The following is a 27,278-nucleotide window of genomic DNA, read 5'->3' on the forward strand; positions in this document are numbered from 1 at the left end:
AAACGTTCGCCCTCGCATTATCCGTCGCAGTCTGGCAAGATCCTAGGCGGCGGCGCTCGGTCTTCTCAGGTCCCTATGCAGGCTCCGCCCCGGCTCGCCTCTCTCAGGCTCTCGCGAGGTTTGAGGCCGCGGGGCCGGCCCGGGCGGCTGCAATATGGCGGAGGCGGAAGGGGAGAGTCTGGAGTCCTGGCTGAGTGAGTATCAGCGGCCGCGTCTGTTCGCGCTCGAGCCACCCTTCTCCCCAGCCCTCGGCCCCCTCCCCCGGCCCCGCGGGGGCGCCGCCCGGCAGCCCGCGCCGCGAGCGCCCCGGGATCGCGCCACTTCCTCAGCCGGGCGGCCCGGCCCGTGCTCTCTGAGCCGCGGCGCCTCCTCTCGCTCCCGCGCGCTGCGCCGCGAGCTCGGGCCCCGGGAAAGCGACAGCGAAGTGCTTCGGGCTGGCATGCATCGACGCTTTGGGGAAACTGGTGGGGCCGTGCAAGGCCGTGACTCCGGGACCCCTGCGGTCTTCCGACGAAGGGGAAAGCTCCGAACTGGGGCTGAAACTCCGGGAGCGGTGGGTGGTGCTGAGCATATCCACAGAGCTTCAGAATTTTGACCGTGTGTTCCAGGAGAAGTGACTGCTTCGCGCAGGCTCAATGTTTGAAGTGAAAATAATCCAGAGAGAGAGAAAAAAAAAGAGTACTTTTCCCTGCAGTAACCGAAGCATGATGAAAGCTCTGTTCGGGGACCCTTCTCCCCACCCCCCGCATGTCTTAACGAGTCATTCGTTGGTAAACTACTCAGCAAAGCTGAGAGACGCAAGCCTGATACTGTAGTTATAGCGGCCTATTGCTGTGATTGCTCATTCATATCGCTGTTGAGGAAATACAGGTTAACCTTAGCAGGTTGCATTTGGCCGAAGGGTTAGTATGTTGAGTTTACTAAGTATGGGCTAGAGGAGGCCCCTGGAGGCCTGTTTAAGTGAAGGCAGATTGGGCAGGGTGATAAGACAGGCTGGAGCCGAGACGCTGCCTTGTGCATTGTCAATTATTTACTAGAGCCTGCAGCCTCTTGAGGGGTGATGCCCGTTTCCTCCAATTCCTGACTCCTCTTGATAAGAAACCCTGTTCAAGTTGTAGGACCTAGGTTGCATTTGAAAGGTCTGCAGTTGCAGGCAAGTCACAAAGCCTTCTGTGTATATGGAACTGTTCTCCCAGGAGCTCAGAGAGCTCCAGACGTTCATTTATCAAGAATCCTAGCAAAGTGGGTACCAGTGTCACAGTGTTACGAAAGAGGACACATTGGCTGTAATCAGCTCACTTGCCCAGAGCCACCCAACTGGATATAAATACTCTGGAATTGATTCCATTTACAGATGTTAATGGGGACTTCAGAGAAATTTAACTGATCTCAGCTGAGTCTAATAGGCTAGGTATAGAGTTTAGACCTGTTTTTGAGGGAGAGTGGAGATGGTGATGGGGGAGTGGGAGGGTATCTGTAGAGACTAGAGCTGAGACTGGCCTTTGACCCTTTCCTGTTACTTAGACTGACATTTTGGACAGGTCTCAGGTCTCCCCCGCTCCCCCCAGGTCTGCTTCCAGAAGAACCCTTCTGCTTAGTCAAGTCATTGCACTGCTGCTCCCCTCTGCCTCTCTGTGACTTCCTGCTATTCTTCCTTGCTTCGGTCAGCTGGATGTTCTTGTGCCACACAACACACATTCCTCTCCTTCCCCGAAAGCCCTGTTCCCCTGTTCTCCTTTACATGCTTTGAAACCCATCGCAGCACCTCCTTCCCACAAAGCATCTCTTGATGACTTCAGCCTTCTCTGAAGTCCTGTCATTATTGCAGCTAATCAGTGCTTAATGAATCCCTGCTGTGTGAGGTGTTAACGAAAACTTAGTTCAAAGTCTTTGCCTTCAGTTTGATGATCGTGGTGCAGGAGTGGATAAAGCATTTTTAAGTGAAAAAGCAGAAGCCATAAATGCTAAAATACAGACGGTTTATTTTGGGAAATTGGGGATAAGTGCAATGGGAGCTGGTTCTCCCAGTGGGGAGATGGCACTCGAGCTAGGCCTTGAAGAATGGGAAAATAGGCTAAGAAAACAGCAGACAGTGGTGTGGAGGGAGCTGACTATGTTTGGGGCACGCAGTAACAGACGTTTGATTCAAGCAGGGCGTTCCGGAGGGAACGTGGGAGAGAAAGCTGGGAAGAGCCAAACTCTGGACCGGCTCCAGTTCCACCCCAAGAAGTCTGTGTCTCCAGTTAAGAGATTCCCATTCATACTGTACCTGTTAAGTCAGTGTTCTGGGAAGGTTCCTAAAGGTTTTTTACATAGGATGGATTGGAGCAGAAGTTCTGGAAGCAAGTGAGAAATCAGGAGGTCAGGGAAGGAGTAAGAAAACAGTTTTAAAAAGACATTGAGGTTTCCCAGGTGGCTCAGTGGTAAAAAATATGCCTGCCAATGCAGGAGAGGCAAGAGACTCGGGTTTGATCCCTGGGTCAGGAAGATCTCTTGGAGTAGAAGATGGCAACCAATTCCAGTATCGTTGCCTGGAAAATTCCATGGACACGGGTTCCTGGTGGAAAGAGTCCACGGGGTCGCAAAGAGTCGGGCACGACTGAGTGACTGAGCAGAGCACGCACAGACACTGAGGTGCACCCCCCGGCAGGTCCACGGCCGGAGCTCCGCTCTCACTGCCCAGGCCCAGGGCTCAATCCTGGGGGAGGAGCTGAGGCCCTCCAAGCCTCCAGGGGAAAGAACACAGTGAAGAGACTAGGACTGACTAACGAAAGCAGATGCGGAGAGGGAAGCAGGAGCCTTCAGGCCTGGGTGCCTGGGGTGGGGGCAAAAGGAGCTTTGCAGTGGCGGCCCCATTTCTAGAAATAGGGAAGTCAGGGTGGAGAAATGATGGGTGTTTTTAGCCTCGTTTCTGCACCAGCTGAGCTCTTACAGTTACCCTCTGTCTTGTTTCGCTCTGGTGGTTTCTCCTGTGATGCACCAGAGGAGCGTAACCTCCTCAAGGGTAGGATCCGAATCTTGTACTCCTCCTGCAGTTCCTCCAGGGCCTAACTTGCTGTCTGCTTAGTTTTCTGTGGCTGTTTAACGAGACTTGGTGGTTGACTAAGTCTCCCTTGATTCAAGACCTTTGCACTAAAGTTTGACGCTTGACTTCCCCTCTCTCCTTATCCTTGCTGCGTGGAACTTGTCGCTGAACTGTTTGAGCCGTGTTGGGGCGGGGTGGCCAATGCTGTTCCCCTCCCTCCTCGAGCAGAGGTCCCACGACAGTCATGGCTAGTTGAAAATGCGAGCAGGATGTACAGGGGCAGAGACAAAGACTGACATAAGGCTTTCAACAGAGACCCCAGAAGAGAACCCTGGAGCCCAGAGGGGCGGTTCTGGAAAGCAGGATCTGCAGGGGAGGCTCTGGCATCACCTCCATTGCAGGTGAAGAGAGCGTGGAGTGGGTGGTGGGTGTGTGCGTCTGCCAGGAGGCGGTGGGCAGACGGAGCGCCTGAGTCACCCCAAGGTACCTCCAGAGGTTCTTGCAGTTCCTGTGGGTGACTGAGGTCTGCTGTTTCAGCTGGAGAGTGGGGGGAGATACTCAGAAGTGGGGCAAACCGCGGCTGAAACCAGGGCTTTGTGTTCATGTGTAGGCCGAGAGCGCCCTGCAGGTTTGCAGTAGAAAAGTCTACTGGGGGACAGGAAGCGGGATTCTCGAGCTGTCGAACGAAAGTGAGCAGTAGGTGGGAGCGTCCCTGGAAGCAGAAATGGAGCTGCGGCAGCCCCGGGCAGGACGTGTTTGTGGTGAACGCCCATGGCTGTGTGTCCGCGTGTGTGGAGGGGTGGGGGTCTGCATGCTGTCCCATAGCTGTGACATCTTTTCCAGCGGTAAATGGTGAAAGGTGTGTGACTGCTCCCCAAATGGTTGTAGTTGACAGGGGCAGGTATGGCTCCTCACACCATCTTATTTTTGTGTCCCACACCCTCTTAATGTCATATGAGAACTCCAAGCATCTCAAATGCTAGGGATTAGTAACAAAGCCACGCTGACAACTGAGAAAATTTCAGGCACCTGGTGGGGGGAGACTTAGGGCTTCTCTGGAGGTTGACAGCTAGTAGGTCCCTGTGGCAACAAATAGCCCCTCTTGATAGAATTAATCTCCCTTCCCTCCAAGCATGACATTTTCAAGGGCCTGCTAATTCTCTTTTAAAGACTGAGGACTGACATCTCTCTTTTCCTCCAAATACGATCCTAAACCACCAGAATTTTCTGGCCTCCAGAGAAGAAATGCTGCCCCGCACGCACAGCGCTGGACGCTGCAGGTCTTCCCTCTGCCACCAGGTGGCGTCTGCTGCCTTGTGACGCCTGTTAAGGGGGGCGGGGGATGGGCTGGCTAGGAGTCCCTCTTAGGATTTGAGCATGGAGCTAGTGATTTTTAACATTAGGAAAAGGAAGATGAAGAAACACAGGAGCAATCAGAATGCAGGAACCTCTAACATCACCCCTTGTTGGGAAGGGCTTTTTCAAGGCTCTCACTCTGCTTTTGGCCCTGGTGGAAATCTGCTGGAGGAGCCTGGACTTAAAAAAGGATACACGCCTTCAGTCTTCTGTTTCTCTTCTGAACCTGAAACCCTAAATTTAGCAAACAGCTTGAGAGTGCTTTCTGGAAGAGGCTGACTCCAAGATCTGAATCAGAGATGGGAATGCATTTAACCACCCTCAGCTGGGGCCGTCCTCTCTAAGCACAGGATCTGGGAATGACGGAGAGGAGAGGACATACGCCAAGTGTTAGGAGACTTGGCATTTACCTCCTGGAGTTTAAACCCTGGGTGACCCTCTTCACTGCTTGTCTTTGTCCTTGATCAATCGTGGAAGACCATTTAAACTTAGGGATGCTGCTTACTCAAGCTTAGATTCTGTTTCTGTGACCCCAGGGACAGACAGCACAATCTGTGCTTAGAGGGCTCAGTAAACATCATTAGTTCAGTTCAGTCCCTCAGTCGTGTCCGACTCTTTGCGATCCCATGAATCACAGCACGCCAGGCCTCCCTGTCCATCACCAACTCCCAGAGTTCACTCAAATTCATGTCCATCGAGTCGGTGATGCCATCCAGTCATCTCATTCTCTGTTGTCCCTGTCTCCTCCCGCCCCCAATCCGTCCCAGCATCAGAGTCTTTTCCAGTGAGTCAACTCGTTGCATGAGGTGGCCAAAGTATTGGAGTTTCAGCTTTAGCATCAGTCCTTCTAGTGAACACCCAGGACTGATCTCATTTAGAATGGACTGGTTGGATCTCCTTGCAGTCCAAGGGACTCTCAAGAGTCTTCTCCAGCACCACAGTTCAAAAGCATCAATTCTTCGGCGATCAGCTTTCTTCACAGTCCAACTCTCACATCCATACATGACCACGGGAAAAACCATAGCCTTGACTAGATGGACCTTGGTTGGCAAAGTAATGTCTCTGCTTTTTAATATGCTATGTAGGTTGGTCATAACTTTCCTTCCAAGGAGTAAGCGTCTTTTAATTTCATGGCTGCAGTCAGCATCCGCAGTGATTTTGGAGCCCAAAAAAATAAAGTCTGACACTGTTTCCACTGTTTCCCCATCTATTTCCCATGAAGTGATGGGACCAGATGCCATGATCTTTGTTTTCTGAATGTTGAGCTTCAAGCCAACCTTTTCACTCTCCTCTTTCACTTTCATCAAGAGGCTTTTGAGTTCCTCTTCACTTTCTGCCATAAGGGTAGTGTCATCTGCATATCTGAGGTTATTGATATTTCTCCCAGCAATCTTGATTCCAGCTTGTGCTTCTTCCAGCCCAGCGTTCCTCATGATGTACTCTGCATATAAGTTAAATAAGCAGGGTGACAATATACAACCTTGATGTTAGCTTACCTTAAAATGAGAGTCTTCAAATTTGTTTTCTCTTTCGTTTGTAACTTTAAGAATACTGGACAGAAAGCAATATTTGTAGGGAATTCCGTAGTGGTCCAGGGGTTAAGACTCTGCTCTGTCACTGCTTAGGGCCCAGGTTCAATCCCTGGTCAGGGAACTAAGATCCTAGAAGCCATGCGCACAACCAGAAAAAAATTTTTTGTAAGTATTTGTATTTGAGTTGCTGTCTGACTGAACTTTTGAGTCTTCGCCATTAGAGAAGAAATAATCACATCAGTGCCCTAAAAATGTGAGGAAAACCTTCCACAGCATCCTCCTTGCTCTCTGTAACAACTCGTTGTTTTCTTCATTCTCTCCCCAGATAAAGCCACCAATCCTTCTAACCGCCAGGAGGACTGGGAATACATAATTGGCTTTTGTGATCAGATCAACAAGGAGCTTGAAGGGTGAGTCTCAAACTATTTGGGGGCAGGTGAGAGATGGTTGACTGGGAAAGTGAAAAACTGGCAAAGGAGGGCTGGCCAGGTGACCGAGGGTCAGTGTCCTGAAGGTGTGGTTTTGCTTGTCTCCAGGCCACAGATCGCTGTCCGACTGCTGGCCCATAAGATCCAGTCTCCACAGGAATGGGAGGCGGTCCAGGCCCTGACGGTAGGTTTTTCGTGCTGGTGATGGATCTTCAGGAGTCCTTTGGGATCTCCGAGGGGGTTAGGGCTCACACCCTCAGCCAGCTGAGCGTCCTGGATACAGACTAGACTTACCTGGACCTTGCATAGTCAGTTGTTCCACAAAGGCGCGTGCCCCTGTGCTAGGCCCAAGCATCACAGGTGACTGAGTGTGAGCACGAGGTCTGATGGGAGAAGCAGAGAGGCCAAGGCAGGGGGGAGGGGCCGTGGGCCCCCAGGTTGGGACTCAGAGAGGCTGGCAGAGCTGTCTTGCCAGGTAAGAGCTGGCCAAGTGTAATTCGTCCTATAGCTAAAAATGATGCAGGTCGCTAGTGGAGGCATCACCCCAGTGGGCAGATCTTAGCGTTTATTCAGACTTGGAGGATTCAGGACGCAGAGCCTAGTGCGATGCTGGGGCGCCTCCAGGCTCTCCCCTAAGCCAGGATGCCCGGGTTCTCTTCTGACTTCCTTCAGATCCTGGAGGGGCGGGAGGGGCAACGTTGTGGAAAGGCACTTAGCCTATGTGCATGCCTCTGTGGTGTCCCCTGTAGAGCAAAGGCTTCATTAAACCTGGTTCTCTGGCAGGGGCGGGTCTGTCTCCTGGGCACACTGGGCAGTGACTGGAGACACTGTTGGTGGTCACAGGTTGGGGGGTGCTACTGGCATCTATGTGGGTGGAGACCGGGGTGCTGCTGAGCATTCTGTAGTGCCCAGGACAGGCTCCCAGAACAAGTGACTGGCCCAGAATGTCCGTAGTAGTGCGGTTGAAAATCCCCGATATACAAAGATGGAAGCCGGGGCAGGGGGCAGCACTTGTGTGGTTCACTCCTTGGCATAAACTCAGGCACCAGGCCCCATAGCAGCTCCTGAGAACTTGAAGCCCCAGAGGGAAGATCAATGGGGCTCAGGGCAGGAAAATATCATGTCTGTCTAAGATGAAGAAAACAGAATTGAAACATCCTCTCCAGCCTGCCCAACATGTTGATCAGCTTGTGGAAAGAGCCCTGGACCCTGAATCAGAGGAACATGTGGTCTCTGCCTCCATCTCACCTGTGAAGCCTGAGGGCAGGATCTGTAGGCAAGCCCCCTCCAGGGCTGACCGTTTGACTGTCTTGTTATCTGGGCTTCAGCGTTTTTTAGTTTCTGCTGAGCTTCCCCAGAGGGGTTTGTACCTTGAGGGACCCTTCTGTGAGTAATCCCACTGCCCTGATGTCCCCCAGGGCTGCCTCTTGCGCTGGTTAGGTCCTTCCTTGGGCGAGAGTGTGTGGGGTCTGGCCGAGCGCCAAGTCCTGGCCTGAGCGCCTGGCCTCTGCTCCAGGTGCTGGAAGCCTGCATGAAGAACTGCGGGAGGAGGTTCCATAACGAGGTGGGGAAGTTCCGGTTTTTGAACGAGTTGATCAAAGTTGTCTCTCCGAAGGTCAGTCGGTGGCAGTTTCATTTCTCAGAGCTTCTGTTGTGTCCCCCGCCCCCCTCCCGCCTTACTGGCTTTCACCATGCGAACCAGCGTCTCCACGGGTCTGGGGCTCCCTGGGTCCTGTGCTCAGAGGACACCATGGGGAGAGCAGATGTGCACACAGGGACGTCTCTGCTGACCTCCCGGCCTCAGCATGCCCGCTGACGGGGCTCCCAGGACAGCAGTCGGTGCTCCTCGCCTTGTCACGTGGCATCATCCCTCGACCACGGTCACAGACTAGTGTCGCTTCAGCTCTGGGCACCCGCTTACGGCAGAGGGACCCTTCTTCACAGTGAAGGCATTCTCGTTCACTCCTTCGGGAGAAAGTGCAGTTGTGTGTCTGGCCTATTGTGTGTGAACACCGGGCCGAGCTCCCGGCCCCCTGCCTAACCAGAGTCTGTGCCCCATGGATGCCGCTCCCCTCCCCCGCGCTGTCTCACACCCGGCTCCCACCTTGGGGACTGTAGCCAGTTAGCAACGTTTCATTGCAGTCAATACAGCCTTCCCTGTGTCTCTGCCTCCAGGCTACACGCACTCAGTTTTCCCATTTTCTTTGCTCCTTAGTACCTGGGGGACAGGGTGTCTGAGAAAGTGAAGACCAAGGTTATTGAGCTGCTTTATAGCTGGACGTTGGCCCTGCCGGAAGAATCAAAGATCAAGGATGCCTACCACATGTTGAAGAGACAGGGTACGCGGGTGTCTGCCCAAGCAGGGGTCGCTGGGCTGGGCTTTGAGGGGCTGAGGTGTGTGTGGCCTGCAGACCTGGTCCCGGGGGCACCCCTTGCTGTGTGGGGGAGGGTGCCAGGGCGGCCCAGCCTGTGCGACCGCTGCTCCGTCCCCTTTCAGGCATCGTGCATTCCGACCCGCTGATCTCTGTGGACAGGACACTGATCCCGTCTCCACCGCCTCGTCCCAAAAACCCCGTGTTTGATGATGAGGAGAAGTCCAAGGTAGAGTCCTCGACGGGGCGTGGGCTTGCGCAGCACTGGGGCACGCTCAGTCCCTGTGTGTTCCCGGGGGTGCTGCTGTCCCTCCACCTCTGAGGTCCTCCTTTTCCAGCTTTTAGCCAAGCTGTTGAAAAGCAAAAACCCAGACGACCTGCAGGAGGCCAACAAGCTCATCAAGTCCATGGTGAAGGAGGTGGGTGGGCCCTGAGCCCTGGGGAGGAGGAGCCCATGGCCCCAGAGCAGCAGTCCCTTCCCCTGTCCCCAGGGCTTACCCACACGTGGGAGCTGGGGGCGGATAGCAGAGAGGAGCGGGAGTCGTGGGGCCAGACTTGGGAGCAGGCGGGCTGCTGCTTTGAAAGAAGAGCTGTAGATCGGGTCTGAGGCTGGTGGTCCCGAGAATCACATGTTGAAAGGCGCTTCCGTGGGGCGGGCCTCCCACGTGTTCCCTGGGCAGGTGCGCACCCTCCCTGGCGGGGTTCGGGGGGGCAGGGGGCCAAGCCCAGCTGAGCTCTCGCTCCTCGGTGCCCTCCGGCGCAGGATGAGGCGCGGGTCCAGAAGGTGAGCGAGCGTCTGCACACCTTAGAGGAGGTCAGCAACAGCGTGAAGCTGCTCGGCGAGATGCTGTGCCACTACAGCAGAGGCGGCTCTGCGGAGGCGGACAAGGAGCTCATGAGGGTAGGCCCCAGGGGAGGGTGTTCCCGCCCGGAGACTCACTCCATGAGCCTTTCATCTGCACGACTCTGCAGACCCGCCTCCGGGCGCACCCTTGCTCTCCACCTCGCCTTCTACCTGGGGACACTTGCTCAGAGAAAGGCCCACCCTGGTTCCCTGATGTGCTCCTCCATCCTCGGTCACATAGAGACTCTAGTTCTGAGGCATGTGCCCGGCCGGGATCGGGAAAGGACCTGCTGTCCTGGCGGCCTCTCCGCCTGAGCGGGTGTCTTGTGACGCAGAGTGGCTGAGGCTGGCAGCAGGAGGATGTGTGTGCAGGGTCTGACTCTGCCAGGAGCTGACCATGCTAGTAGGGGAGCGTGGACGCTCGGTTGGGTGATCTCCTGGCAGCTCGGGTTTTCCCGCTTGGGTCTCTGTTAGGAGCTGTTTGATCGGTGTGAGAATAAGAGGCGGACGTTATTCAGACTCGCCGGCGAGACAGAGGATGGTGACAGTAGTTTAGGTGAGGGACCGGGAGGGGTGGTTGAGGGGTGACCCGGGGATTTGGATGCGTGTGCTGGGGGCATCGTCATGCTGGGAGTGACGGGTTTCTCTCCGGTACTAGGGGACATCTTACAGGCCAGTGACAACCTCTCCCGGGTCATCAACTCGTATAAGACAGTCGTTGAAGGGCAGGTCGTCAATGGTGAGGTGGTGACCTCAGCTGTTCCTGACTCAGAAGGTAAAGTGTTCTGGTTCCCTGCTCCCTCGGGAGCAGCCCGGGTCCCTGCCGCCAGGCCCGGTGCAGGGTGACCCCACGGGCCTGAGGGGACTCCGAGCTCCTCTAAGCCCCTCCCAGGAGGTCACACAGGGTCTCCCCCACCCGCTGCCTCCACCAGCTCTTCACCGCTCCCGGACAGGTGCTCTGGGAGGCGGCCAGAGGCTATGCCCAGGGTCCCTCTTCTCCTGAGCAGCCCGGGAAGGGCCCCCAGTGATTCCTGTCCCCTTCCGTTATCCATCCAGGAAACGGCTGCTCCGGTCACCAAGGCACTCTCATCGACCTTGCTGAGGTGGAGGCGCCAAGCGGCCCGCCCCCAGCACTGACCCCCGCAGGCTCGGGCATCCCTGTCCTCCCTCCGCCCCCCCAGGCCTCAGGCCCTGGGCGCAGCCACTCCGCCATCCAACCCGAGGCACCCCCAGGGCCCAGCAGCATGAGCAACGCCCTCAGCCTGCTGGACGAGGAGCTGCTCTGCTTGGGTGCGTCCTGGAGAGGGCTGCTCGGGGCTTCCGGGGCCGCAGCGAGGAGAGGTGCTGGGGTGGGGGGCCCAGGGGGACCCCGGGTGCTTAGCGAAGGTGGGAGGAGGGCCCAGGGCAGTGTCCTCAGGTGGACATCGTGTCTGGCTGTGCGCCCCCTTCCCTGGGAGGCGCCCCCGCAGCATAAATACCGAAGAGGCTTCGTTCCCCTCTGGAAGCCACCGGGGACGCCCTGTCACCCTCAGATGGCCTGGTGGTCACGTGACCCTCCCTCAGGGGAGCTAGGGCTGGGGCCACCCCAGCCCAAAGCCTCTTCCACCACAGCCGTCTCCTCTGTCCTCAGGCCTCACCGACTCGGTGCCCAGCGCTCCTCCCACTGAGGCAGCTGGGAACAGCCAGTGGCCCCTGCTCCAGGTAGGAGTGGGAGCTGTGTCTGCCTCCACTTCCCAGCCTTGTCCTGGCCCCGGGCACCATCCCGCGCACACCCTGGCCACGCACGTCCAGAGGGCTCAGCTAGCCCCTGGGAACAGCATGTGGGACGGGCCGGGTGGAGAGCCTGGAGCCTCCGCCGCCTGCAGGGCCCCCTCACTCCTGCTTTTGTTCCCTAGAACGAGCAGTCAGACCTGGATTTCTTCAGCCCCAAAACTGGACTGGGAGTCTGTAGCCCTGCAGACGGGCCTCTCCTTCAGCCCTCGGTGGCCCCTGCAGGCAGTTGCCAGGCCCCGGTGGTCCCAGCTGGCGTTCCTGCCCCCAAAGCCAGCCCCTTCTTGTTCTCCACCGGCCTGGTTCCAGCTCCAGCCCCAAAGGCTGAGCCCATCGCCCCCGGGTACCATGGTTCTGCTTTGGGCGACAGCACCCTGCACCAGCTGGATGCCCTCGACCAGCTTCTAGAAGACGCCAAAGCGTAATGAGCGGGAGAGGGGTGCTGGGGAGGCAGCCCCAGGGGGTCGCGGGAGCTCCTGCTCAGTCTGGAGGGGTTGGCTGGAGTCTGGCTGCGGGATGGGGGAGAGCCGGCTCTAGTCTGGGGGCCCCGTGGGGGGCGGCCAGTGGCTCTGCCTGGCCTTCGACATGCCTTGTCCTCCTTCCTGCTGCCCAGGACCTCGGGCCTGGTGAAAGCCGGCGCCTCCAGCTTCTTCCCGGGCTCTGCCGCCCCGCCTCTGCTCCCCATCAGCGCCTCTGCTCGGCCTCTCCTCCCCCTCTCCGCAGGGCCCAGCAGCCCCGTGAAGGGGCCCGAGCTCTCCCTGGCCAGTGTCCACGTGCCCCTGGAGTCTATCAAGCCTAGTAGGTGTTGGAGGCTTGGAGTGAGGGGCAGGGGTCCCAGCCTGCAGAGTTGTGGGCCGCATGCAAGGGATGGCCGGGTCCGGGCTTTTCTTGCCTGGGCCCCTTAGAGCCACACACCGCCCGCCCTGCCGTGTCACAGCCTGTGCGTGTCCCCGCTGCGCACTTGGAAGGCTCTTCCCAGGGTCCCTCAGGAGCTTCCTGGCCCCAGGGTCACCGTGCCCTCCCGCCTGGCTGCGGAGCTTCGTCTCAGGCCCACCTCTCCCCTGCCCTCACCTGCCCCGTTCTTACAGGCAGCGCCCTTCCTGTGACAGCCTATGATAAACACGGCTTCCGCATCCTCTTCCATTTTGCCAAGGAGTGTCCCCCAGGGCGGCCCGACGTGCTGGTGGTGGTGGTATCCATGCTGAACACGGCCCCCTTGCCCATCAAGAGCATTGTGCTGCAGGCTGCGGTGCCCAAGGTACCCCGCTCCCTGGGGCCTCTTCCTGCACCCCGTGATCACACCCCATTTCACCTCAAGGGTGCCTGCCACCTCCTCAAAGGAGTCTGTCTCTCTCTCTAGTCAATGAAAGTGAAGTTGCAGCCACCCTCTGGGACAGAACTCTCTCCTTTCAGCCCCATCCAGCCACCTGCAGCCATCACGCAAGTCATGCTGCTGGCCAACCCCCTGAAGGTGAGCTGGAGTTGGGGGCCCCAGCTGCCCCAGATTAGACCCCCACGTCTACCATCTCCAAGCCTGGACTGTTACCGCTTCTCCTGCGTCCCTTTTCCACCCTGGCCCAATGGCCGAGTGAGGATGGGGTGGTAGGAGCAGGCCGTGTCCCCTGCACGAAAGTGCCCCAAGGGTATCAAGAAGGGGTGTCTGACGCGCGGCCCTTCTGCTGCAGGAGAAGGCGAGGCTTCGGTACAGGCTGACCTTCGCCTTGGGGGAGCAGCTGAGCACCGAGGTGGGTGAGGTGGACCAGTTCCCCCCTGTGGAGCAGTGGGGGAACCTATGACTGCAGAGGACACGTGTCGACTGCACTTTGGAGCCCAGGCAGGCTACCCCGAGGGGAGGCTCTCCAGGCCTGGTCCTCCTTCATGTCCTAACCGCTGTGCTTAAGACTTTTGATGATGTGGGACGGGGCCCTGACCGCCGCTGCCGGGAGCCGAGCCACTGCTGTGATCTCTCTTCCTTCAGCCCCTAAAAGGACCTGTCTTTATCTACCTGTGTGACTTGAAGTGGCCACGTGCATCAGGAGTGGGAGGTGGCCCCAGGTGCCGCACCCCTCACCCCCGCCCCGGGACATGGCCCCAAGGCTGGAGTGGGTTTTCCCGTTGCGCTGGCATCCTCTGATGCAGAGACTCAGGGCCCTCCTTCAGGACCATGTCCTCACATCCCCAGTTCTCAGACCCCCTGCTACCCAGGCTTACCCTTGGCAGGCTCCCGGGAGGAGGGCACAGCCCATGGCTCCCGAACGGCCCTGGGCCCAGAGCAGGGCGCTGGTGCTGCTGGATCGCCACCCCTGCGCTCTGTGGGCAGCACGACCCTGGAACAGCCACCAGAGGAGTTGTGCTGGGCCCTAGTGGCGGCAGGCCGTGTCCTATGGACATCACAGTAGTAGGATAACAAACTCAAGCTGCTAGAAGTAGAACTTGGCCTTGTGGCAGCCCAGCTAAAAAAGGAAATGGAAGAGAGCAGTGTTGCACCTTCTCCAGAAGCAGGTACTCAGCACTTTCTGGGAAAAGGGTGCCTCCTGCTGTGGGAACAGGCCATCTCACTCACTCACTACCTCTTGCTTGGCGTGGAACAAACTGCTGTGCTGCCCTTCAAGCCTCTGAAGGGGAGGACAGCACCCTGTGTCCCGCCTTGGCCCCCCTCCTCCCACCAGATGGCCTGTGGGGTGGCTCGCGGTTGGAAACAGGAGGCCTCAGGATCAGGTGCATTGCACTAAACTTATGTCCTTACCTGCTGCCCAGAAACCCCGAGTGTCCGCGGTTGACGAGGGGCACTGTCGGCGACATGTTGGGTCTGGAGGTGGTGAGATTAGGGGCTTTGCTTGAATCGAGTCACCAGACCCTATTGCTTCAACAGTGCTCCCTCCGTCCACTGGCTACCGCTGGGCCAGGGAGTCCAGACCTCACAGGGCGAGAGGCAGTTGAGACCCAGTCGCTGGGGAATGAACACGTGGCTTACCCGCGCTCAGCTGGGTGAGCCAGAGCCAGCTCCAGGGAGAGGCAGCCCTGACCCCTCCCTGCTCTCTCCAGTCTTCCTTAATCAAGAGGCCATTGCCCCCTCCCCTCTCTGCATCAGCGAGCAGGTTTCACTGCTTCATTAGGACAGATAAAGAAAGGGAATCCATCTCACTCAAGGAGTGAATCCAAGAGCTCTCCAGAGATGGGCTGCTGCAGCCCTGGGAAGCTCTGTGGGACGACTGTGCGGAATGCACCTTTACAATAAGCTTTAGACGTTAAGAGTTATTTATGAGTCTTACTCGCTACTATTGAGGTCACTTCGTGACAAAAAACTGTACTGGATATATCATCTGATGCCCTTGTTTTGCTGCATGTTAAATAAAAACATCTTTGCCCTATTTGGAATCTTTCTAATACAGATACCAGTCACCCCAGTGTGGGGAAAGGTGCCACTTGGGAATTCCAAACGCAGGCAGGCGGCTATGGCGGTGCCACCTGAGGTCTCTGTTTCCTTTTCTAAAGATGAGAACCAGCCCCAGGGAAAACTGAGGGGAAGGGCTGGTTAGGGATGTCGGGGTGGACACGCGCACACTGCTGTATTTAAGAACCAACAAGGACCTACGGCATAGATAGCAGGGAGCTCCTCACTGTCAATCTTATGGGGCAGCCTGGAGGGGAGGAGAGTTTGTGGGAGAATGGACACGGGTATATGTATGGCTGAGTCGCTCTGCTGTTCACCTGAAACTATCACAACAGTGGTAACCGGCAGTATTCCAACACAAAATAAAAAGCTAAATAAAAGATAACCGGAAAGTTAACAGATGCTTCTGAGGTAAAGCCACGTTTCGGACACACAAGCAAACCGCTGAGCACTTGTTCAGGTTTCTACCTGCAGGCAGGAGGGCTCTGTGTTCCCCGTAACTTCCAGGGATGCTTTCTCTCCAAGGTGGCCACCTCAGGTTTCCAGTGCTGGCAGGTTAAAACCTCCCCACGTTAGAACTGTAAGTTCTGTAAGAACTTGCCTGTATTTGCAAAAAGAAACATTTATTCTCTTAAAAGTGTATATACATTGCCTTTACAAAGATACCAAGTTGGAGCCAGCTTCAGGAACCTTCCAATGAGCCTTCTTTTATAATTGACCGAGCAAGATTCCGCGCAAGAGCAAGTCTCAGCATTTCCACCTTGGTGGTCTCGATATCATCCTCCTAAAAGCAAAGAGAGCCTGTGTGAAGACCAGCAGGAAGTTTTTCTTCTTTCCCAAGACTAATCCAAAGGGAGATAAAGGGCACAAAACATTCAGTAGTATCTTCCAGCAAGTTAATATGAAACCAAGCTGCATGCAGAAAACCACAACTGACAGGAAAGAAAAAATTCGAGAGCCCAGAACACTAAAGTCACCCCATTTCCTCCTAAAAAGTCAGTGTGCCATAGTCACAAGTTAGTGGTAACGTGAGAGGCGTGTGAGTTTGTAAGGGGCCAACATCTTGTGGGGCGGGGTGCCTTCTCTCCTCTCCTTCCTGAAACCATCAGGCTGACCTGGAGCTGCTGGGCGTCGGGCTCTGCACACAGCCACCTTCCTGAGGTCAGGTCCTCCAGACACCTCAGGAGCTCGTACGTCTGCTCCGCGGAGAAGATCACCTGCGGGGAGAGGCGGCTTTGCGGAGCTGCTCCCCAGCCAGAGCCCTGCAGTGGTTGGGCAAGGGCTGGTCTGAGACAGCCTTTCCTGCGTCTCATGTGAAGAAGCATGCTGGCGGGTGAGAGGCCCCACTCTTAACTCCCAGCTCTTCTCGTCAGGGTCCTGGGCTGAGCACTGTCAGTGGACGGCTGCCTCATTCAAGTTAAGTCATGTTCTTGTGGAGATACTGGATTTCCAGCAGGGGCGCTATGGGGGTACACACACACACCCCTACTTAGGAGACGATGGGTGGATATACATCTGCAACAGCTACAGGATAAAAGAGAAGACACTGTGGACTCAACCTGTACCTGTTTCTGTTCCAAAAGGGGCAGGGCATCTGTCAGCAGCGTCATCCAGAAAGACCGGGGAGCAATCTGGGACGTCATCAATGAGAGGAGGAGAGAAGCTGCATCAGCAAAGCGTTTCTCCCCGTATAAGCGGTGGAACTCGCGGTACTTCCCTATTGGGAAGAGAGAGCACTAGATCACCTGTGACCCTAAACAAAAGACCCCAGAGCAAGAAAATTCTTCCAAAGCGGCCTCCAAGCTCATCAGCCAACGAGACTAAAAGGACTCAAAACCCTCGCTTAAAGGGGGCTCCAAAGAGCCAAACCTGGGAGAATATAAGCATCAAAATGAATGGGAGTCATGGGTGATAACAGACTGAATAAAATAACCCTCGAGGCCATGGCTGATATGAATGAAAGAATAAACGGGAGGAAGGGGAGGCCTTTCATACAGGGGAATGCCAACTAAAAGACAATTTTATTGGCAGTCAGAAAATCACCAGTAGTTACAAACACTACCGGATCAAAGTCTGAGGAGATTTAAATAATCCCTTAGTACAGCTCCATAGATTAATAAATCTGTTTAATAAATTTTAGAGGAGACCCCTGGTGGATGCCATTTTAACCTGGTGATCAAGGTGAACTCCACTAAGGGAGTTCCTATTAACACATCCCCTCAGTGGAATTCCTGCCAAGTATATAACCTGAGGCTGTTCATGAATAAACCCAAAGTAAGAATATTCTACAAGACAGCTGAACAGACTCTGCAAAAACGTCAAGATTAAGGAAGACCAACAAAGGCAGAGGCATTAATGAGATATGAAAACTAAATTCATGACAAAATAAAGGACATTATTGGGACAACTGATGGAATCAGAATATGGATTAGGTGAGAGTATTGTATCAATGGTGAACCTCCTGATTTTCATACCTGGTTAAGTAAACAGAATGTTCTTATTCTTTAGGATATACATGCTCATATATTTACGGAGGAAGGAAAACAATGTCTCCAACATACTTTCAAACTATTCCCCAAAAACCTGACTGACAGAATAAAACAAATGAGGCAAACAGAAATAACTGGTTACCTTGGTAAAGTGTGTAGGGTAGTCTCTTATTCCTTACCCTACTTTCACAATTTCTAAGATTCAAATTACCAGAAAATAAAATGCCACCAAAAAATATGCTCTGCAGAGACCACAAAAGCTCCTATGTATTCTGATTTGTTATTTTCCCCTTTGGTCATGCTGCACAGTATGTGGGCTCCTGGTTCCCCCACCAGGGGTCAAACCTGCACCCCCCGCAGTGGAATCATGGAGTCTTAACCACTGGACCGCCAGGGAATCCCTCAGAGTTCTATGTGTTTTAGACTGGAGAAGTCTAGAACTTCTGTGCAAGTCCGTATCTGTGCGCTTGTGCTGAAGGTCCGGGGGGTGCTCAGAGACTCACCTAGGAACGTAAGTCGATCACTGAGCATCATGGCTGGCCCCAGGTTGTCAATGAGATCCAGGTCAGAGAAGCAGCCTCGCTCACAGTAATCCCTAAGGAACCTGCAAGGCCAGCCCAGAGATGACAGCAGCAGCCCCAAGCCCCCTCCCCAGCCCTGCAACTTCCCAGGCAGCACCCAGCAAGTACACAGAAGGGGAGCCCACCTGTCTGATACCAGCGTGGCAAAGGCGGCATCTTTGGCTCGAATGCTCCAAGACAGAGCAGAGCCCAGGCGATTGTTGCGGACTGCTTTCATGGCCAAGATCTTACAGATGCTGCGAACTTTGCAGGGAAAAGAGAAAAGGCAAACCGTTCACCCTACAAATCACTCCATTCCCAAACCCTGCTGAGACAGGAGCAGCCTTCCCAACGCCTCTGAGTTTAATGTGGCTTCTCTGTGGGCTCCAAGTACAGCTGGGCAGCAGAACTAGGAACTGTGAGGTTTATAAATTGTCTCCTGGCCTCGTTAACAGTACAACCCACCCTGGTAGGCTTTGGCTCAGTGAGTAGGTTTCACTTCATGGGTATTTGCAAGGCTCCCCACATGTCCGCACTCCATTATCTGTCCACATGCTGAAAAGCCTACCAGGCTTCGGGTCCTGAGTGCTATATGCTTTCAGGGACAGTCATAAACACGCAGTGCCTCTGGGAAGAATAACTATTTAGGCCTGTACCACTCAACAGCGAAGGGTGAAGAGACAGGGCAAGCTTCATTAACGTCTCCCTGTGCTCTTCCTGAGTCACCTCCAGTCCTGCATCCCCCCAGCCAGCCTGAGCCAGCAACGGCAACCCCCCTGGGACAGGACAAACCACGGCTGCCCCAGCCTGACCTCTGGTTGAAAGCATGAGTGAAGGAGTGGTCAGGACCTTCATAACAGGCAGCGTGCTCGACTGCTGCTAGGTCCCAGTGGGTCCCTAGCTCTTCCTCCCTCCCCAGGGATTCTCCAGCGCTTTGGCTCACCTCCTGGCAGCTACTGCCCAGACTCTGAAGGCTGGGAGGAGAACCCACTCACCTTGCTCCGTCATCTGCCGCTGCTCACAGACCCGCAGTACCTTGAGGGCTTTCTGCTCCGTGGTCAAAGGGATCCTCTCGATATGCAGCTCCAGAGAGACCCGGCCCAGCTCAGGACAGTGGTCACAGTAGTCCACACCCAGCTGCCACAGGCTGCATGGGTCCGAGGGGGACAGACATGAGGGCCTGGCGAGCCCGGAGGCTGCCCTGGGGCCGGGAACTAGCCTCCAAGGCAGCTCCTCCCCAGACCCTGTGCCCGCAAGGAACCAGATGGGAGAGAACCCTGTCTACGGGCAGTGACTGCTGGAGAGCACCCCGCTGCCCCCTCAGCCCTGCGGCCTTCCTACCTGTGATGAGCAAAGAGTCCTGAGGCGTATTCCAGCAGGAGGAACTCTCTCATGTTGGATCCAAAGCTGGCAGAGAACAGACCAACGAGACCAAGGCTCCCAGGCTGCTATTCAGGGCCCCCTTCGGCAGCCCAACCTCCCTCCTAGGCATTCCGGTCACCCCACCCTGGGTGGCAGCAAGCAGAAGGTTAGCATGGCCACGGTGTACTTACTAGAGGTTGTGCGACTGCAGGAGCTTGCAGTGATCCAGCAGGTCTGTCAGATGGGCCACGAACCACCAGTTGCTCAGGGCAATGCTATGGGTTCAGATACCAAGGCAAGAAGCAACGTCAGGATGAGTGGCCACGGCCCCCAGGTGTGGAGCATAAGCAGGAGCCCCACGCCTCCTTTGCTGTACAAGGAGGGGAGGGAGAGTGGCAAGTTGGACTCTGTCTGCCCGCTAGGTGGGGACTAATAATACACTGAGGAGGACTTCAACCCCAAAACAGCAGCCAGTGAGACATTTCAATGGAGAATGTCACACAGAAAAATAAAATCCAGGGACCCAATTAGAACGCAGATACAGGGTAACGGGTAAAAGGATGAAAAGATTGGTGGAGTTTGATTGTTGACGAAACATGGAATTCAAAGAACTATGTCTGTGTGCATTTGGATTGCTGTTTATGTTCTATTAACATTTCTCACTGATGCACAGTTTTGATTAGCATATTTTATGAACACAATTATATATACATGACAGCAACTTTAAAAACCACCTTGTATTATCTATTAATACTTTATAGAAAGAAATTATTTTGCTTGATTACATGATTAATAATTTGATTTTATTGGATATGTAATCTGATACATAATGAAGGTCTAAAACTCCATCCCCAAACCACATTTAATCAAAACCTAAAATCATCTCTAGCTCTCATTAAAAATAACATTTTCTAGGGCCCTCTAAATGTTCCAGATGTTAAGTTTTTTTACATTGCCAAATTTTGTAAACTCACTAGCATTTTGTATAGAATATACCAATGCACTTACTACAGTGTGAATACATCATTTGGAGTTACATTTTTGTTACTTGGCATAGGCCTTTCTGTATCTGTATATAATGCTTGTGTATTTTTTAAATCTTGGGAGGGAAAAGCAACTTCAGTGTTGCTCAGGTGAAAAGTCCTGCTCTCAGGATATAAAAAGAGTAGGGACTGGTTTACTGAATGACTGACTGAATGGGCTGTCTGCCCTGCCCTGGGGCTGCTGTCGTCCTGTGAAGTACATGCCAGTTCCCCTTTTCCTTTTGCTGGATGGCAAGAATTGGCAGCTGCAACCCACAAGGGAAGAAATCCAATTTTTCCTTCAGCTGTGAATACGCCAGGCAAACATGTGGCCCTTCAGCAGGAGCTGGTAAACTGGTCTCCCATGGCCTCTCTGGGATTCCCTGGTGGCTCAGACAGTAAAGAGCCTGCCCACCATGCGGGCGGCGTGAGTTCAATCCCTGCGTCAGAAGATCCCCTGGAGAAGGAAATGGCAACCCACTCCAGCATTCGTGCCTGGAAAATCCCATGGACTGAGGAGCCTGGCGGCTACATACAGTCAATAGGATCATAAAGAGTCAGACTCAACTGAGCGACTACACTTTCACTTTCAGGGCCTCTCTGCTCCGCCTCAGGAGCCCTCTCTGCCCCATGGCCTGGCATGGTTGACATGGGGGTCATCAGGTACCCCTACAGAAAGCTGCCTTCTAGCTGAGGAAGGGTTCCCTCATTCCCCCCAAGAGGAGTGAACAGCTGACACCACACCTGAAGCTCAAGGCTCCCCTACACCACCAGCCCCCCAGCCCCACCCCAGAGAGAGGTGCTCTTCTCCCCTGGGAAGCAAGCTGGGGCCTAACCGGAGCAACCCATGAGAAAGCAAGTGCTCAGGAGACCCCAGATCCCACCCTTCCTCGTCCAGGAGAGGGCACTCTCTCTCTGAGGATACTTCAGCCCTTCTTTCAATTAAGGGCAGAGGTCCTGGGACCTGCTTTCCAGAGTAGGGCAGGAAGAAGCCTACTGGTCAGGAAAACCTGAGCTCCTAGATTCCCAGCTGGTGGAAATACCTTGATTTTTTTCCTGCCTACCAGGGCAGACGGATGCCCAGACTGAGGGGCTGCAAGCCTGATCATTCCTCCTTCAAGATTGGCAGGGGCGGTGCGTTTTTCAGCAGCGTTCATTAGAGCCACACCTCCTCGTTACACTTCCTTCTCTTTTCCTTCTACAACCACTGAAAACAGCAAGTTGCTTTTCCTGTTTTACTGTCCTTCCTTCCTCTTTAGCTCAAACCTGTCTTGATCCTAAAATTCCAGGTGTGGCTTATGAAGGAAGCCCTGGCGGAAATAACCCACTGCCAGTAACAGACAACATATTCAGGAATGCCTGTGGCTTTGAATTATAGACAGAGACACTGACAAAGCTAATGACTGGCGTCTGCGCCTCTGGGAGCCACCCTCATTGATCCTTCACTGCAGGTACAACCTCTCACCAAAATCAGCTGAATTCTGTAAGTTATCTTCCAGTTCCAACCAGTCCCTATTTTAGAGGTTTGTGAAAAGAATACGGACACAAACCTTCCTTTCTCCAAGTCTAACACCATTTTCTGAATGGTGGGCCTTGGCGTTCTTTTGGCCAAACAGGAACAGCAGGTAGCATGGGTGGGGTGGGGGTGGAAGCAGGGAGACCTTCCCACTGCCCAGAGTCACTAACAAAGAAAAGATCCAGTCAAGGTCAGTAATTCGATACCTGAGCAAGGCCACCTGCTCCAGCAGTTCCCAACCTCCTCCCTGTGCATGAGAAGGGAGGGGGAGTTCTCTCTGACCTACTACAGGTGGGGATTCTGGAAAGCTTTGCTTTGGATTCATTGTTTCACGCTCCCTTTCCTGCCTTGCTGAAGGTCTGGTGAGATCTGGGGAGGGGGCTGATGTAGAATCTCTGCTCTGAACAGACCCAGCCTGGAATCCGGTGGTGTGGGAGCTCCTGGCTCACTGGAGAAGTACTGTCCTGTAAGGTGGCTGCGTGTCCATCAAGTTCCAAGAAATAAGCTGGCTGGCTATTTCTGGATTTTAAATACCATAGTAATTTCTTGTAATATTACTTTAAGTAAACATCCCTGAAGTGCAAACTGTTACAGATACAGTAGCCTGCAAGCCTCAGGAAGGCCCCCAGGCTCGTCCAGAGCGAAGACATTGTCTACCTAATGTGGCTGTGGGGGGGTGGGGGGAGCGGGTCTGTGGGAAGAAGGCTAAGACACCAACAGGAAGGAGCAGGACACTCCGGAAAAGGACGGCAGTGATGGGCGTATGACCCCGTGAATGCTCTAGGTGCTGAACTGCAGCCGAGGCGCTCAGCGTGGTGCGGTGCAGCGGGTCCTACCTGCACTCCTTGATCACTTGGTGAATGTCAAACTCAAAGGCTGCCATCAAGATGTTGTCCAGGGGCTCCGGGCTGCTCTCACCCCCCAGAAACAGGTCAAGGCTGGACTGTGGAAAGGTGGTGACCCATTCAGTCCCTGGATGGTGGCAGAGACTCAAGGGGGCAGGCAGGGCTGCTGTGTAGGAGACCCTGGAGATGGGCGATGGGGTCCTTCAAATTGGGCCCAAGGAAAGACCTTTCTGTTCTCCAGGGAGGGTCAAGTCAACGAGGCCACACGGTGAAAGTGACCCAGCAGGGAGCAGAGCCCCAGACGCTGACTCCCCTCCCCTCCTGGAGGGGCTGCCGCACCTGGGCATAGAGGTGCAGATCCATGGGCTTGACCGTGGGCTGAGAGTACAGCAGCCGGGCCACCAGGAAGTGGTACCAATTACTCAGAAGCTCCTTCTGCTCCAGCAGGGCAGCATCGTCCCCCAGCAGGACCTGAGAAGAGACGCTGTCCCTTAACTCTGGGGCCACTTCCCCGTAAGGCTCCTCACCTCAGCTGGAGCGGCTGAGTTGCAAGCTAGCTCCTTCCTGACAGGGCCCATACAGAGCCCTGTCCGAGGAGCCGCTGCTGGGCTGCACGCCCAGGGCCCCAGGAGGAACTGGCTTGGCCCCTGGCCAGGACCTGCTCCCCGCAGACCTTGCAGAGGGACTCGAGGCGGGGGTCAGAGGCGAACGTGCCATCCTGGAGGTGCCGCTCGCATTCCTCGTGCCAGTGCTGCCACCTCAGCTCCAGCTCCGTCAGGGTCTGTGTGTTCCCAGGCTGCGGGAGAGATGCAGAGAGGGGCAGTCACCACGCCAGCCCCTCACACTCCCTGCATGAACCCATCTCCGCGACCCGGAAGGCTCCACATACGCTGAGAACGGGCATAGTCCTCATCAGGTCCCCCAGGACTCGGCACATGCCTGCAGAGGTAGGGTTGGTGTCGGCTTCCTTGGAGAGCATCTGTCGGGCCTCGTCCAGCCGGCCCTGCAGCACCAAGATGGTCACCTGGGAGGACACCAAGAACACAGCATCCAGGCAGGGGCTCAGCAGGCAGTCTCCCTCAGCCCACTCTGGCTCCCTCGTCCCGGAGAAACGTGATGGTTCCCTCCCTCAGAGGTAATCTAATTCATCCAACCTTCTAGTTTTAACCTGTAGCATGCTTTTCAAACCTGCATGTTGTTGTATCCCATGGCAGGTATGACTGACTTTTTAAATATAAAATGAAATAGAAACTAAAAATTACCAAAGTGCATCAAATAAAGCACTGATCTGTAAAAGTTTCAGTTAAAAGAAAAAGTTTTAGTTCAAATACTGGGTTGGCCAAATTTGGTTCAGGTTTTTCCATGCTATTTTATGGCCTGGATTCAATTCCTGGATGGGGAACTAAGATCCTGCAGTTCAGTTCAGTTCAGTTCAGTTCAGTCGCTCAGTCGTGTCCGACTCTCCGCGACCCCATGAATCACAGCACGCCAGGCCTCCCTGTCCATCACCAACTCCCGGAGTTCACTCAAACTCATGTCCACAGAGTCGGTGATGCCATCCAGCCATCTCATTCTCCGTCGTCCCCTTCTCCTCCCGCCCCCAACCTTTCCCAGCATCAGAGTCTTTTCCAGTGAGTCAACTCGTCGCATGAGGTGGCCAAAGTATTGCAGTTTCAGCTTTAGCATCAGTCCCTCCAATGAACATCCAGGATTGATCTCCTCCAGAATGGACTGGTTGGATCTCCTTGCAGTATAAGGGACTCTCAAGAGTCTTCTCCAACACCACAGTTCAAAAGCATCGATTCTTCGGCGGTCAGCCTTCTTCACAGTCCAACTCTCACATCCATACATGACCACGGGAAAAACCATTGCCTTGACTAGACGGACCTTGGTTGGCAAAGTAATGTCTCTGCTTTTTAATATACTATCAAGGTTGGTCATAACTTTCCTTCCAAGGAGCAAGCGTCTTTTAATTTCATGGCTGCAATCAGCATCTGCAGTGATTTTGGAGCCCAAAAAAATAAAGTCTGACACTGTTTCCACTGTTTTTCCATCTATTTCCCATGAAGTGATGGGACCAGATGCCATGATCTTTGTTTTCTGAATGTTGAGCTTCAGGCCAACCTTTTCACTCTCCTCTTTCACTTTCATCAAGAGGCTTTTGAGTTCCTCTTCACTTTCTGCCATAAGGGTAGTGTCATCTGCATATCTGAGGTTATTGATATTTCTCCCGGCAATCTTGATTCCAGCTTGTGCTTCTTCCAGCCCAGCGTTCCTCATGATGTACTCTGCACATAAGTTAAATAAGCAAGGTGACAATATACAACCTTGACGTACACCTTTTCCTATTTGGAACCAGTCTGTTGTTCCATGTCCAGTTCTAACAGTTGCTTCCTGACCTGCATACAGGTTTCTCAAGAGGCAGGTCAGGTGGTCTGGGATTCCCATCTCTTTCAGAATGTTCCACAGTTTATTGTGATCCACACAGTCAAAGGCTTTGGCATAGTCAATAAAGCAGAAATAGATGTTTTTCTGAAACTCTCTTGCTTTCTCCATGATCCAGCGGATGTTGGCAATTTGATCTCTGGTGCCTCTGCCTTTTCTAAAACCTGCTTGAACATCTGGGAGTTCACGGTTTATATACTGCTGAAGCCTGGCTTGGAGAATTTTGAGCATGACTTTACTAGCGTGTGAGATGAGTGCAATTGTGCGGTAGTTTGAGCATTCTTTGGCATTGCCTTTCTTTGGGATTGGAATGAAGACTGACCTCTTCCAGTCCTGTGGCCACTGCTGAGTTTTCCAAATCTGCTGGCATATTGAGTGCAGCACTTTCACAGCATCATCTTTCAAGACTTGAAATAGCTCAACTGGAATTCCATCACCTCCACTAGCTTTGTTCGTAGTGATGCTTTCTAAGGCCCACTTGACTTCACATTCCAAGATGTCTGGCTCTAGGTCAGTGATCACGTTATCGTGACTATCTTGGTCGTGAAGATCTTTTTTGTACAGTTCTTCTGTGTATTCCTGCCACCTCTTTTTAATATCTTCTGCAGACAGGGACCAAGACCATCCCCATGGAAAAGAAATGCAAAAGAGCGAAATGGCTGTCTGAGGAGGCCTTACAAATAGCTGTGAAAAGAAGAGAGGCGAAAAGCAAAGGAGAAAAGGAAAGATATAAGCATCTGAATGCAGAGTTCCAAAGAATAGCAAGGAGAGATAAGAAAGCCTTCCTCAGTGATCAATGCAAAGAAATAGAGGAAAACAACAGAATAGGAAAAACAAGAGAGCTCTTCAAGAAAATTAGAGATTCCAAGGGAACATTTCATGCAAAGATGGGCTCGATAAAGGACAGAAATGGTATGGACCTAACAGAAGCAGAAGATCCTGCAAGCCACGGCAAAAGAAAATAAAAGGAAGAAGAAGAAAGCCAAGGAAACACATGCCAAGTCCCAATCCCTCTCCCTGAATTCCAGACACGCACATCCCATTGCCACCCTATGGCTTCCTTCACTTGACCCTCACAGGCATCTTAACATGGCATGAAGTAAACACCTGGTCGCCCCCAACCCACCAGCCCACGCTCTTCTATTTCTTACACATCCGATTCATTAGCGAAGCCTACCACTGTACCTTTAAACTGCATCCAGAATCCAATCACTTCTCATCACCTCCTCTGCTCAGCTCCCACCCGTGTCCAAGTCACTACCACAGCTGCCTGATTTAGGACCTGAGCCTCCAGACTGGTCTCTCCGCTCTGCTTTTGCTCTGTTCTCAGCACTGCAGCCAGAAAAGCCTTGAAAACCTAAATCAGGGACTTCCCTGCTGGTCCAGGGAGCCTGGGTTCCACCCCTGGTCAGGGAACTAGATCCCACACGCCGCAACTAAGAGTTCACATGCTGCAACTGAAAAGCCTGCATGCCACAACCAAGACCCAGCACAGCCAAATAAATATTTTTAAAAAGAAAAGAAAATCTAAGTCAGATCACAGTGTTCCTGTGTTTGACTCTCCAATGTCCCCCTTACCCCAGCTGACTCAGGAGTTAAACTGGAGCTCTACTGTGTCCACCAGCTAGGCCATACCTTTATCTCCTTCAACTAAGTGAATGAGCACAGCCCTGTGGGACAGGTGTTATATTCTCCACGCTACAGGTGAAGAAAATAAGGCAGTTAAGTGACTCACTAGAGCTAACAGCTGGTAAGAGGCAGAGTTGGGATGCTCACCTGGGCAGCTCAGCACCACAGACCCTGTTCTTAGCATTCAACTACCCTGCCTCTCTGAGGCTTTCCTGGTGGCTCAGTGGTAAAGAATCCTCCTGCCCGTGCAGAAGATGCAGGTTTGATCCCTGGGTCAGGAGGATCCCCTGGAGAAGGAAACAGCAACCCATTCCAGTATCCTTGCCTGGACAATCCCATGGACAGAGGAACCTGGTGGGCTACAGTCCACGGGGTCCCAAGAGTCAGAGAGGACTGAGTGACTAAGGGCCATCACCACCCTGCCTCTCTGGGAGCTGAGCCCTAGCCCTCATCACCTCCTCGGGTTCCTGCTCGCACATCACCTCACAAGGATGCCCTTCCTGACTTTAACACTCCCAATCCCCCCCCTCCTCTTTCTCTCCAGAGCACTTCACCTTTACACATATTTTACTTGCTTCTGTATTTACTTCCTGTCTCTCCACCCAGAATACAAGCCCCCAGAGGGCAGGAATCACTGCCTGCTTTGGTTCCGGCTGTTTTCTCAGGGCCTGCACACAGCACCACTCAAA

General features: G+C 53.9%; 2 protein-coding genes across 4 annotated transcripts in view; one reads left to right on the forward strand and one right to left on the reverse strand.

Moving 5' to 3' along the window:
- Nucleotides 1-19: 19 nt before the first annotated feature.
- Nucleotides 20-13,786, forward strand: GGA3 (golgi associated, gamma adaptin ear containing, ARF binding protein 3). 2 transcript variants are annotated; one of them, XM_055408615.2, is made up of 17 exons: nucleotides 20-194; nucleotides 6,239-6,323; nucleotides 6,450-6,525; nucleotides 7,858-7,956; nucleotides 8,557-8,680; nucleotides 8,839-8,942; nucleotides 9,052-9,132; nucleotides 9,477-9,614; nucleotides 10,032-10,113; nucleotides 10,216-10,332; nucleotides 10,614-10,847; nucleotides 11,188-11,258; nucleotides 11,453-11,748; nucleotides 11,941-12,125; nucleotides 12,416-12,585; nucleotides 12,688-12,798; nucleotides 13,013-13,786. In XM_055408615.2, exons 1-17 carry the CDS (start codon nucleotides 155-157, stop codon nucleotides 13,121-13,123), a joined length of 2,124 nt encoding a protein of 707 aa, XP_055264590.2. In that variant the 5' UTR covers nucleotides 20-154; the 3' UTR covers nucleotides 13,124-13,786. The 2 variants fall into 2 exon arrangements, 1 of the variants encoding a protein (XP_055264590.2); XR_016035585.1 differs by having other exon boundaries at nucleotides 137-194; nucleotides 11,188-11,748; nucleotides 12,481-12,585; nucleotides 12,668-12,798; nucleotides 13,013-13,050.
- Nucleotides 13,787-15,327: 1,541 nt separating this feature from the next.
- The window catches only part of NUP85 (nucleoporin 85), a 28,824-nt gene continuing 16,873 nt past the window's right edge, over nucleotides 15,328-27,278 (reverse strand). The window contains exons 8-19 of one of the 2 annotated variants that reach the window (XM_088829348.1): nucleotides 23,405-23,539; nucleotides 23,189-23,311; nucleotides 22,855-22,986; nucleotides 22,507-22,613; nucleotides 19,324-19,407; nucleotides 19,112-19,177; nucleotides 18,766-18,917; nucleotides 17,917-18,034; nucleotides 17,714-17,814; nucleotides 16,287-16,352; nucleotides 15,837-15,938; nucleotides 15,328-15,505 (exon numbers count right to left, since the gene is read on the reverse strand). In XM_088829348.1, the coding sequence (XP_088685474.1) occupies nucleotides 15,498-15,505; nucleotides 15,837-15,938; nucleotides 16,287-16,352; nucleotides 17,714-17,814; nucleotides 17,917-18,034; nucleotides 18,766-18,917; nucleotides 19,112-19,177; nucleotides 19,324-19,407; nucleotides 22,507-22,613; nucleotides 22,855-22,986; nucleotides 23,189-23,311; nucleotides 23,405-23,539 (1,194 nt within the window). In that variant the 3' untranslated portion in view covers nucleotides 15,328-15,497. Of the gene's footprint in view, nucleotides 15,506-15,836; nucleotides 15,939-16,286; nucleotides 16,439-17,713; nucleotides 17,815-17,916; nucleotides 18,035-18,765; nucleotides 18,918-19,111; nucleotides 19,178-19,323; nucleotides 19,408-22,506; nucleotides 22,614-22,854; nucleotides 22,987-23,188; nucleotides 23,312-23,404; nucleotides 23,540-27,278 lie in introns of both variants that reach the window. The other variant, XM_055408618.2, reaches the window with a different exon arrangement.

The sequence above is a fragment of the Moschus berezovskii genome, chromosome 20 (assembly GCF_049115385.1).
Source record: "Moschus berezovskii isolate FMDL1 chromosome 20, NW_MosBer_1.0, whole genome shotgun sequence".
Taxonomy (NCBI): domain Eukaryota; kingdom Metazoa; phylum Chordata; class Mammalia; order Artiodactyla; family Moschidae; genus Moschus; species Moschus berezovskii.

Coding starts and splice junctions, on each gene's coding strand:
- GGA3 (XM_055408615.2), top strand. CDS start 155: ATGGCGGAGGCGGAAGGGGAGAGTCTGGAGTCCTGGCTGA. Junction 10,848..11,187: donor CGAGGAGCTGCTCTGCTTGG/GTGCGTCCTGGA, acceptor CTCTGTCCTCAG/GCCTCACCGACTCGGTGCCC. Junction 12,586..12,687: donor TGCAGGCTGCGGTGCCCAAG/GTACCCCGCTCC, acceptor CTCTCTCTCTAG/TCAATGAAAGTGAAGTTGCA.